This window comes from Camelus ferus, chromosome 35, assembly GCF_009834535.1.
Source record: "Camelus ferus isolate YT-003-E chromosome 35, BCGSAC_Cfer_1.0, whole genome shotgun sequence".
Taxonomy (NCBI): domain Eukaryota; kingdom Metazoa; phylum Chordata; class Mammalia; order Artiodactyla; family Camelidae; genus Camelus; species Camelus ferus.
Genome location: NC_045730.1, coordinates 8,158,649 through 8,171,677, shown reverse-complemented (window position 1 = coordinate 8,171,677; position 13,029 = coordinate 8,158,649). Strand labels below are relative to the sequence as shown.

The window sequence follows — 13,029 nt, the reverse complement described above, 5'->3', positions numbered from 1 at the left end:
ATTGTCATACGGTTTTGAATAGTACATGATGTCGCAAGATCACTGTAATTCTGGATCGCCTACTTTAGCCATTAATTTCCTCTTTGTCTTCCACCATGAATTGGAAAATGTTTTCCAGGTACCTCCAGTGGGTGCTGTGATTTTGAATTTGACCTTTGTTCCTGGGAGCAGGAGCAGGATGATGACTTTGACTGGAATCTGAAGGCCAGCAGCATCCCTGCTATGGGCACGGAGCCAGCTGCTGACCACACCTTGCGAAATTCATCTGGTCACTATGTCTTTATAAAGAGCTTGTTCCCTCAGCAGCCCATGATAGCAGCCAGAATTTCAAGCCCAGTCATAAGTGCAAGAAGCAAAAACTGCAAGGTATGGAAAAATGCAGAAAAGTATTACGAGCAATTTCTGATAGAGTCAAAGACATAAAATGGAATGGTCAGAACCAGACCAAAAAATGAGTTTGAATGTGTTCATCTTGGAATATGTGAGGGAGGGAAAAAGTGAAGTTAAGGATGACAGGTAAGGATTGTCAGAGCTGTTGAAAGAATGCATGCTGTGGATAAAGTCCATCAATGCTGGAATTTTGGAAAGCACTGGAAAATGTCATGGTTATTATCCATAACCATGGATAGAAGAAAAGAAGGGATATATTGGCTGCTTTCACTCAAAGACTTTATTCCTTAATGGATTTATGGGAATTTCAGCGTCAGAAAGAGAAACAATAAAAAGTAATATATAGTTAAGTATTTCCAAAAAGCAGTATTAGTCGTAGTTGGTACCATACCTTCATGGGAAAGGAAAGACTGAAATTGACCCATTAAAAAGTAGAATTTCTAGAACCAAGAAGAAAAAATGATTTGACCATTGTCCTGTGGAAATCTGAAGAAAACATTTGTGACGTGTTAAACATACACATTTTTTTAAATGAATCTTTATGTGATAACTATGTATTTGCAAGGTCCTTCACTTTCCTTTACTTACTGTTTTCATGGTCCTCTGTTTCTATTCCCCAAAGGATTCAAGTCAGCTAGACCAGGAGCTAAATTTAACTTTACATATAAATTAAGCGCTCAGAGATGACTCCACAGAACCTTGCTTCTGAGAGACTGATGAGTGAATAAATGTGCCATTTATTTATATTTGCAGCGATAAATGCAATCACCATAAGATCTGAATGCATGGATTCTGACTGATGTATTCCTTTACGTCTGAACAGTGAAGGGAAAATAAATTACACCTAGAAAGTTGCTAGCAGATCAAAGTATCAGGCTGGGAGACAATAACATGATTTAAATCTTTATTGTCTTCAAATTATAATATTCTTGTGTACCTGTCTCCGCAGCAGAGAGAGAGCCCTAAGCCCGGGAAGGCTCAGGGACTCCCCAGCAGTACCTGTACTTGTTACGGGTGTTTTGTATGCCCCATCTGCATCCTGCCATTGTCACAGTCTTGATACATGTTGAGCCTGTAGTTTGTCTTAGGAGCTTCTTAAATTGATTTCATTGTTGAACTCTCAGGGACTGATCTCATCTCTCTTCCCTCTTCAGGCACATTTGTTAGATCTTTTGCAAGAAAGTGACACAGTCAGAGTTTGAGAGACGTAACTGAGTACTCCAGGATGGATATATAGCGAATCATACAAAATTATATTAAACTTTAGTTAGTTTGACAAATAGTTGCGTTTTAATCAAATATATTTTTGATGTCTATTTTTGATGTCTTCCAAGTTATTCAATATTTGCCTGAAAATACAACCCTAACACACTAGAATTTGTATGTGTTGAGTCCATATCTATAAATCTATCTCTATACCTCCAAAGATAGTCTGAAATTTGCAAATCTGTTCTAGTCTTAGAAAGCTAGTTAAAAATTGAACATGAAATATGTAAAATTCCAGTTCCTCTGAGAATATTCAAAAGACTTTTTTTTTTTTTATACTGTAGTCACTAAGGATTTCATTCATCTCTATTTTTCCCTGGTCCCAGAACTATAGTCCCCACTGTTTTAAACATCTGTGTGAGAATAATGAAGTATGTCTAGAAGAAATGTCAAAAAATTAATGATAAATGGTTCATTTTATAAATATTTATGATATAGATTGAATACAAAGAAGTAAGGAAAGGTCATGCTGGAAATGATTGGGTCTCTCATATATAAAAATGGGTTTATCAGGTCAGCAGAGTGGCCTTGACCTTGTCACTTGACCTTGTGGAATACCTTCAGGCAGAAAAAAAAAAGTCACATTGGAGATTTTTCTTCCTTTGGGGGAGGGTAAGGTGTAGGGAAGAATGCAGACACGAATGAGGGAAGAGATCAAATCTCTGAGTAACTCTGAAATTTCCAGTGAAAATACCTCTTTAGAAGAATTCGGTACTTAACAGATTTTATTCACTCCTGCTGCCCTGTGACTAGGTAGCATTGTCATCAAGTGTTCTCTGAAGAATTGGAGTGGTTAGATGTTTGCATGTTAACCAGATGGCATCCTTCAAAAAAATGGCCTCAAGAAGATAAAAAAGTGTTTACTGTGGGGGAGGGTGTAGCTCAAGTGGTAGAGCGCATGCTTAGCATACACAAGGTCCTGGGTTCAATCCCCAGCACCTCCTCTAAAAATAAATAGGTAAAACCTAATAACTGCCCCTGCCAAAAAAAAAAAAAAAAAAAAAAAAAAAAAAAAGTCGAAGTGTTTACTGTGACATAAATCATATGCCTTATGATTTCTGCACATATAAGACAAAACAAGGCAGAACTCAGTCTGTGACTGCAGGGGGTCCAGAGAGACATGTGCTGTGCCTTTTGGGCCATTTTCTTTCTTGCCTGTTGACACTGCTCCAGAGCCTGGCCTCTCATCCTTTTTATTTCTTACCGTGTGCCACCCAGATTTGACCAGTCCTCCCCGGACAAGTCACAGTGGTCGTAGAGCTCATGTTTTCCAACATTAATGGGTTAATCAATAGAAGAACCATTTTTCGATCATGGAGTAATACTTGAAGGTTTCATCAGCTAGGAAATTTGCATGGAGTCACTCCAGTGGCCTCCTGATTCTGGATGCCCTTTGAAGTGTATATGGCCTATATTGTTCAATCGCATTCTTTACCCTTTATTTTTTATTTTTATTTATTTCTCCGGAAAGTATGCTCCATATTTATTTCCACAAATGTCAGATCTCCATTCTTTACCCTTTAAACAAGTTCGCTTTTCTTTCTCTGGAATTTAGTAAATATCCATGAGTGCTAATGTTTCTGAAGTGTCATTTTCCTGTGTGAAGATCACCCACCATTCCTGTTTCCCCTCATTCATAAAAATAAGAAGACAAAAGCTTAAAAACACTCTGAGTTCCTGTTGTTCCTACTCATACTCTTCCTCCTCCTAGAATTTCCCCTGACCTTCTCCATCTGTGTAACAATCACTGAACATCTGGTAAATTCCCTCTTTGTAACGTTGAAATGTTAATTCCTGGAATTGCTTTTATTACTTTTTGCTTGGGGGAAAAACTCCCAAGTCTGCTCTTCTAAAGTATTTCAAGTAAAATTTTAGAAATTGCTGTTCTGGTGGCTTTGCTATATATAGTAGAGCCCTGAGGATCTTGTCAAACCGAAAATGTGTTTCAAGTGCAAGGATGTGTTGGAATCATCAATAGGACACTCTGCTCTTTGAAAGAAAATGATTGAAGTTTCATGAGATTGGAAATTATTTTCTTTAGTACCTGATACTTCTTAATCATGAAGTCTTTATATATAACACATAACTTTTTAATGATATTTTTATTCCTTTGGATTTTAAGAGTTTATGGAGGAATCCTACTTCTGTAAGTCACAGGAAGGCAGTAAACGCTGCTCATTTTTTCAACTGAATTTCTATTTGATCCTTGCCGTACCATCTTTCGTATATTGTAACATGTGATTTAAGGTTGGCCCAACTTCATGCATTGGTAGAGGACTCCTGGAGCAATAGAACATACAGATCTAGATTTTTCCTTCTGGAATCTGTTAATAAAGGAGAGGGCAATAGGATATAATTGAAAACAAGATGGAATTGATTGTATGAATTAAGTTATAATATTCCTCTGCTTGGTTACAGATCATTTTTCATTATCACATGTATGGAAATGGCATTGGAGCCCTCACTTTGATCCAGGTATCAGTCTCAAACCAAACGAAGGTCCTGCTTAACCTCACTATAGAACAAGGCAATTTCTGGCAGCGGGAGGAGCTATCACTGTCTGGTGATGAGGACTTCCAACTCAAATTTGAAGGCAGAGTTGGGAAAGGCCATGGTGGTGACATTGCACTGGATGACATCGTGCTTACAAAGAACTGTCTATCATCCCATCACATCAAGAAAGAAGAACTCTCAGTGCCTCTTCCAACAGGTACATTTTAATTTGTTTGTTTGGTGTTTTTACAGAGTAGAAGGTGGCAAGGAAGGAAATGGAAAAGAAGTGACGGAAACACCTAGGAAATCATTGTTTTCATAAAGAGAAACTCTTTTTGCATCTAAAAAGTTATCTTTTAAGTCTTTACTTCTAAAATTGTCTTCCAACATTTTCTCCAAGCTATTTACCAGTTCCTGAGTTCTTAGTTTAGTCAATTTCTTCTTAGATCAGTAAAATAAGACCCCTTTTCCTTTCAGTCTGATGCAAAATTCAATCCTTAACAAATATCAGTTCACTCTGAGTTAAATATAAGAATATCATGAACAGACTATTTCAGTTTTAATTAGACGTTACTGTGGTTACATTGTTTACTTTATTCTTTTTAGACCCCTGGACATTCCCATTTGAAGAGTTGAGTTTATGTATTTAAATAATTTAGATAATTGAATATATGCATCCACTCTTTTCGCCTAAAATTTCCTTTGGTAATTTGTCTAAAGAATTATATTAAAATGTTGAGTTGGTTGATGTTCAGTGCAATACACACAGTGACGTTGTAAGAAGTGGAAATAGTAAGTAGCAGTAATTCATAGAATATGTTAGAGATGTGAGATGAAAATAAATGGGGTATGTTTTATTAAGACAAAAAAGAGCAAATTTTATCAGCTGATAATACGTCACATATTAATATTTAAGCCATGGGTTTAGTGTTGAAAATAAAAGTGCCATTCCTTATGTATCTAAATTATATTTCATAATTAACAAAAACAAAAGTACTTTAGGAAAAATGAACTAACTTTAGCTTTTAACGTGGTGGGTGAATGGGGAGTATTTCTGTTTCTGCTTTGACTTCCTCATTCGTTTCAAAAGGAGTGTTTTAAATTGGTTAGAGGAAGTTTCTGATGAATAGTTAAGCCAGGCTCTTCACCTTGGGTTTCCAGCGCTGTATGGAATCCTACAGAGGAAAGCAGACGTTGAAATTGAAGACTGTTGAGGAATAAGTATACCTGTGTGAATTTAATGTGAAAGCATTTCAGACACGTCGCACTGATCTACGTCCTTGAGAAAGGCTTTGCCTTCCGTTCTGTGTAGGTTTCCTGGCAGCCACTAATTCTTGTGCAGATCTGCCTTTTGACTAGTAAATGTTGATCATAATAAGAGGTAATCTCGTAGCATCCAAGTAGTGAGGGAGCAAAAGTTTTATGTTGAACCATTTCAAACTTTAAAGAACAGCTACTCAGTGGGATGTCAGAGGACCAAACCAATCTCATTGCAAATTTTAAACTCTGAAATCTGTGAAATCTGAAATAAAGTTACTTAAAGAAAAAAAAAAAAGGCCTCAAAAAGGGAAATTTTAAAATATGTACATTTAAGTGGTACAAATTAGATATTAATTATAAAATTAAGGACATGTATTAGTATCACTAGAGTTCTTTGTATATACTTATGATATTTGAGGTGTTCTATTATAATTTTTGATGAATAGAAAATAAGAGAATCGCTGCTCAGTATGGTAAAGGAGACCAGGAAAAAACATTTCAAATAACTCTATAGTACATTGGGTATAAAATTAAGTGCCAGGAAAATATATGTATAAAACTTTAGGAGGATGCAAAGAGGATAAAACATCCAGTCAAGGGTAGCTGATTTGAGGCTGCTGTACAGGGTGGGCAGGAATTTGGAACCACACTTGGAGCTCATAAGGAAGGAAAGATCCCCTCAGTTTGAAGGACAGGGACACCAAGTGGGAGCAGTGGGGCCGTACAGTGAATGTGGTGGGAGCGCACTGCGGGCAGGCCCCGAGGTCAGAGACACAGCCGAGACCATGTCGTGAAGACTGTGGGCGTGGACTGTGGGCGGTAGTTTGACTAAAGCAGGCACTTGTTGTAGAAGCACTTGAGATACTATCCTTTGTACAGCTAACCTGGGCCTGAGCTGGGAGCTGCACTGGGACTGCCTTGAGTGTTAATTTGGTTTTGTTTTTTTCCCAAAATGCACATACACTGAACGTATATTGAACGGTCTTAGAGAACAAGCCCACAAAAAAAAGAAAGAATGAATGAACACAAAATGAGCCAAAAAGAGAAACCGTATTTATTCATAGAAGGTGCGATAACTGGCAGGGATGTCTGCAGTAGAAGGGTTCCAAGCAAAATCAAAACAAAACAAATGAACAAACAAAAGACAACAACAAAAAACCCCAAATCAAAACTGAAAAACAAACAAAAAACCCAGATAACTATTTATATCATTAGGAGCATTCTGAAAATTGAGGCAAAATAATTTAATGTTTTCACAGCTGTGTCAGCTCTGATGCTTACATTCAAAAGCAGCAAATGGGAACAGCATGCTTATGGTGTTAGCATTCCTATAAACGACTTGATGTACCTTTAATTGTGTGTCCAGAAATTAAAAGTATACGCCTTTCTTTTGGTAAAAGCGAAAAGCTAAACATTTTTAGACTCAAACTGTGAAGTAATTCAGAAAAACTATGACTTCACTGTGAGCACAGAGAACTCAGTTTGCGTCTCTGACATTTTAAAGGAAGTACACATATATGGATGTAAGTATATACATAAATATTTATATATACTGGGGGCAGTATCCTGAACAAATGAACAGAAAAAGCCAAACTGCTTTTTTTGATCTTCATGAATGTGGGTAGGAGAATTCAGCGATGTCATGGATGTCTAAGAGAAGTTTAATGTGAGTCACAAATCTAAGCCACATGTGTGATTTTATATTTGCTAGCAGTTATGTTTTTTAAAAAATGAAGTTAATTTTTATAATATATGTGTGTTAACTCACTATATCGAAGTATTATCATTTAAACACAAAAGCAGTGTGATAATAAGATATTTTATATTCTTGTTTCCATACTAAATCTTTAAATCCAGTGTGTATTTTATACCTGCAACACATCGTAATTTGGATAGCCACATTTTGAATGCTCAGTAGCCACTCATGGCGCCTACCCTAGTCAGCCCAGGAGATGAAATGAAGAACGTAGGGCATTTTCAGGTCTGTCCCTGACAATGGGGTTCCATTAGTCAGGGTAAAATTTGTGAATTCCAAAGAATTAAAGTTGTATTCTTATTTAAATAGAAGCACAGAAAAATACCCCATACCCCCAGGCTAAATGAAAAAGCAAAGTTACCATGTTCTAGTGGACTAGGTGCTAATTCCAGACTCTTCTTTCTAGCTATGTGTTGTACATCTTCTCTGAGACTCAATTTCCTTGTCTGTAAAGCAGAGAGAACCTATTTCTTAGGTCGTTAGGCCCTTAAAAATAAAATGAGGTCATCAGCTATATAATTTCCCTGGTCTCAGGTCTGGTATGTGGTAGGCATTTATTCAATAAAAATCACATCCTCTTACATGATCCTCTATTTCGGGCATCTTTGCCAGTATTCTGTAGATGGTGTAGACTTTCAAGAGTAAGCCTCTACTATTTGCATTTTATTAAGAATATATTTCCAACGTGTGTTTCAGCAAAATTATCTTTCTTGCAGAGGTCACAAGCATGTGATTATTTTATAGTACATTATAAACATTCAGTCTTACCTACTGAAAATCTCTTTCACTCAGTATTTTTGATGTCATGAATGATGTGTAATGGATGTGTGTATCTTTGAAATGCTTAATGTTTCTCAATAGTGTAAAAACACTTAACTCGGGACTTTCGCAGGTTGAAGGAGAGTAAATGGCATTATGTTCCACAAGCTGTGTCTATATCCATTAAACTTTGGGAAATAACTTTAGTTCACACACACTTTTCATCTCTATTCACATGCATAGGCTAACAACGCTTGTCAAGGACAGCTTAAAATAGGAAACACGAGAAGAGGCAAAAACATACTTATTTAGGGAGATGCTTTTGAACTGAATCTGGAATCAACGATTCTAATTAGTCAAATAAGACCCAGAGCTTTATTAGCAAAAGTAATATTAAGTTATTATTGCATCTCTAGAAGTTACATTTAAGAGCTTATTTCGATGGCAATTTTGTTAATTGCTAAATGATGATGGATAAAAATAATTGTTTAATGAATTTTAATAAGGAAAAGACAACCAAGATTCCTCTTCTAAATATTCATATGCAAATTTAGCCAGTATCATAGTCTCTGTGTTATTGGCAGAAATTTAATAAACATTTTAAGTGTAATAAAGACAGGGATCAAGTATTAATTTGTGTGTGTTTTAAATGTGAGTTTTAAATCCTCCCAGTAATTTCCAAATATGAGTTATACAACAAATATATTTTGGAATATAACATGACAATCAACTTTTGCTTAAAAAAATGCATGTAAGGCAATGGGGGCTGAGTGGTTTAGCTTCTCTTTAAGGTCAAGTATGTCCCTGAAATTCTTGGCGGTAGTTTCAAAGGCTGGTACCCACTCATGAGGATGCTGGCATAGTAACTAAGAGTCCTGAGGTGGGGAGATCTGTCTGATTGTAGTTGACGCTCTAATTTAGTGAACTGTTTTATACTATTATTTTATACTATATATTTACATGCATATATACTGTTTGCACTATATATGCATAGTGCAAAGTGTGTGTGTTTGAAGTTTAAAGAGATACATGAAATTGGACTTTTGCACTGCTTACTGCCTCTGTACTGTCATCTGATCTACTTAACTTCTCTAATTCTTACCTTTCTTACCTGTAAAAATGGGTCTATTTGAATCTATGTCTGAGTGGTTTGAAAAATAATTGACATAATATATAGTATGTTTTAAATGGTAGTTGGTAGACAGTCGGTGTTTAGTTAATGTTATTTCCCTTTTTTTCCCCCACCTCTCTTCTTCCCTGCTGGGAGATTATGAAATTAAATTGTACATAAATTGAAATTTCTTAAAAGCATATTGTATACTTGCTGTTTTTCCTGCATCTTGTCCCATTCATTGCTTAAAGCAAGGGTTCAGACCTTCCTTACCCCTCCTGTTCCCTTCGAAGAAATTGCTCTCACAAAGCCCCAAAATGCTAAATTCGCTAGTTTCACTTATTATTCATAATACGTGATGGGGAGGAAAGAAATGGTACCGAGATTCACAGGATTTGGTGACTTGCATGTGATGTGGGTAGGGAAGAGGAAAGTTCATTTTACATATACAAGCTTTCTCCACAGAATATATTCCAAATCAATATTCTCCCAGTAGAATATCTCTTGATTTTTAGTACTCAAATTCATGGAATGCCTCTCTCTCTCTTTACTCTGCTTTTTATTTTTTTTGGGGGGGGTTAATATTTATATTGGAAAATATTAATATTGGAAAATTTATGTGAAAAAGATAATCACTCCAAACTCAGTAGAATAATGTTTATGCAATGTATTATACAGGAAAAAACCTCAAGTTCCATTCCAAATACAATCGGTAGACAAAAATATTTTGAAAATTTCGTGCAGTGGCCAGAGCATGTTCATCACGGCCGTTGCTATGGTGAGGAGAAGCATGGTGGTAGCATATGCACTAGAAGCCATAATTTCATTTGTGCATTTGTCCTGAATATGTTTCTCCAGTGTCTTTCATATGCAATCATGTTTTTATCTAATTTGAACCATGAATTCCCCTAGAAATTGAGGAAATGTTGAAGAAAATTGTGGCAAGGAAAGGGAAGCAACTTAAAAAAAAAGAGAGAGACAGATTACAATGTAAAAGAAGATAAAAGAATGTAACATGTTAACCAAGGAGAGCTGGCTTTGAAGAGGTAGATTTTATTTTATTTTATTTTTTAATTGAAGTGCAGTCAATTACAATGTGTCAGTCTCTAGTGTACAGCACAATGTCCCAGTCATGCATATACGTACGTATATTCGTTTTCATGTGTTGCAGAGATAGATTTTAAAAAATAATTGAAGAGCTCTTAGACTATCACATTGAAGGATTCACTACCAAGTTTGTTCATGTAAACATGTAATGATAGTCTAAGACCCAAAGCACCAGCTAGTCAAAATGATAGACATCACTAGCCGAAAAGAATTTATGGCTCTTGTAAATACAGTGATAAACATAATACTTTTGTTGGTATTCCTCTGTGTTTCATTTGCATTTTTAGAACTTAGTTGGGGTTAAATGGGTAGATACATAATGCATTATAATTTTTTGCATTTAAATAATGGGAAAATGGCTTATTCTTTTGGTTTCTTCCCTTGTGATTTGATGAATACCTTTAATGTTATGTTTGGATTCCTTTCTCTTTTGTGTGTGTGTTATCAGTGGTAGGTTTTTGGTTTGTAATTACCATGAGGTTCACATATATTGACCTTATACGTAGCAGTATAAGGTTTTAGGTTTGAACACATTCTAAAAGCACTGTGTTTTTACATCATCCCCGACATTTTGTGTTTTTGATGTTATATTTTACATCTTTTTATTCTGTGTATCCTTTAACTACTTATTTTAATTGTAGTCAATTGTAATAATTTTGTCTTTTAACTTTTGTACTAGCTTTCTAAGTGGGTCATGCATACCCTTCCTTTACTAAGTATTTGCCTTACCGGTGAAATTTTTTCTTTCATGTATTTTCTTATTTCTAGTGTGGCCTTTTCTTTTCCACTTAAAGAAGACCCTTTAACATTTCTTGTAAGACCAGTTCAGTGGTAAACGGATTTTAATTTTTGCTTCTCTGGGAAACTCTTTACCTTTCCTTCAATTCTGAATGATAACCTTGCCTGATAGAGTATCTTAGTTTGTAAGTCTTTTTTTCCCCCCTCTTTTCAGCACTTTAAGTATATCCTGCCACTCCCTTCTGACTTGTAAAGTTTCTGCTGAAAAATCAGCTAATAGTTTTATGGGGTTTTCCTTACATGTGATTAGTAGTTTTTCTCTTGCTGCTTTTAAGATTTTTCTCTTTATCTTTAATTGTTGTCATTTTAATTATAAAATATCTTGGTGTAGATCTCTTTGGGTTCATCTTTTTTGGGACTCTGAAATTCTTGGACCTGGATATTGTTCAAGTAAGTTTTCTGTCCCTTTTTCTCTCTCTTCTCTTTTTGCGACCCCTGAAATAAATGTTGGTACAGTTGATGTTGTCTCAGGGGTACCTCATTTTTTAAAATTCTTTTTTCTTGTCATTTTTCTGATCAAGTTATTTCCATTTTTCTGCCCTCCAGATCTCTTATCTGTTACTCTGTGTCATGTAATCTGCTGTTGGCTCCCTCTAGTGTATTTTTCGTTTCAGTCATTGTATTCTTTAGCTCTGATTGAGTCTTCTATTTTCTAACTCTTTGCTTAAGTTCTCACTGAGCTCATCCATTTTTCTCTGCCAAGTTTGGTCAGCATTTTTATTACCATTCTTTGGAACTCTTCATCAGGTAGATTGCTTATCTCCATTTTTCTTACATCTTCTTGCATTTGTATCTTGTTCTTTTGTTCGAAGCATATTCCTCTGTCTCTGCAATTTGTTTGATTTTCTGTGTTTGTTTCTGTGTATTAGGTGAAACAGCTGCCTCTCTCGTTACTTAATGAGCAGTCTTGTATGTGTGTGTGCTGGTAGCTCTTGGCTTCCATCAGTGGTGTGTCTGGCTGTTTTGCTTAGCATAAGGTTTTTGAAATTTACTTATATTTAGAGTGTCACTGATTTGTTTATTTTTATCTGTGAATAGGATTCTATTGTACAAATATATCATAATGTGTTACTCATTCTGTTGACAAACATGATTATTTCAAATTATTGAATGTTATGAATTGAGGTGCTGTAAAAATTGTGTACACATCTCTTTGTGGAAATATATTTTCTCCTTGTAACTATCTAGGACTGCTAATATTTGGTCATAGGACAGATGTATGTCTCACTTTATAAAAAACAACCAAATAGTTTTCAAAAATGATTATATCATTTAATAATGCCACCAGCACTGTATGAGGTTGCCAGTTGCTACTCGTTCTAATCAATATTTGCTTTGTCTGTCTTTTTAATATTAGCAATTCTAGTGGGTATTAAATGACGTCTCATTATGGTTTCAGTTTATTTTTTCCTGATGGTTTTTACTTGTGCTTTTGGTCATCTATATATATTCCTTTATGGACTGCCTGTTTAAGCATTTTTTTTTCCATTTTTAATCTACTTTGTTTAATGTTGAATTATAGATATTTGTTACATAATCAGGATGTAAGTCTCAGCATATATACGTGTCATAAAGTTTTTTCTCAATGAATGTCCTGTTTCTTTAATAGTGTCTTGATGATGAGAAATGCCCAATTTATCATTTTTTTTTCTATAATGTTTGCTGCTTTCTTTGCCTCACTAGCAATCTTTCCTTACCCAAGGTCACAAAAATATTATTCTATGTTTTCTCGTAAGTTTTAGGGCTTTAGTTTTTATATTTAGGTCTCTGATTTGTCAGTATTATATATGGTGTTCCAACATCATTGATGTTTGAATCATTTGTTGAAATGATTTTTGTTTACCTATTTGATTGCTTGGAAGCTTTTGTCAAAAATTAATCAATCACATAAGCATAGATCTCAAACTAGCGCTTTGTTCTCTTCTGTTGATTTATTTGTCTTAGCTTACTACCTGTTCTACATCCTATGTATTTTAATGTAAATGTTATTTGATTGTGATAGCATCATATCTGTCAGTTTGGGGAAAATTGATACACGAATAATACTGACTTTTTCCTAACCATGGGCATGGCGTACCTCTCCAATTAT

The 13,029-nt window shown here is 35.3% G+C and overlaps 1 protein-coding gene across 1 annotated transcript in view; it reads left to right on the top strand.

Moving 5' to 3' along the window:
• MALRD1 (MAM and LDL receptor class A domain containing 1) overlaps window positions 1–13,029 on the top strand; it is a 365,316-nt gene that overhangs the window by 113,279 nt on the left and 239,008 nt on the right. The window contains exons 15-16 of the mRNA XM_032474166.1: window positions 119–366; window positions 4,075–4,366. Of these exons, the coding sequence (XP_032330057.1) occupies window positions 119–366; window positions 4,075–4,366 (540 nt within the window). The remainder of the gene's footprint in view (window positions 1–118; window positions 367–4,074; window positions 4,367–13,029) is intronic.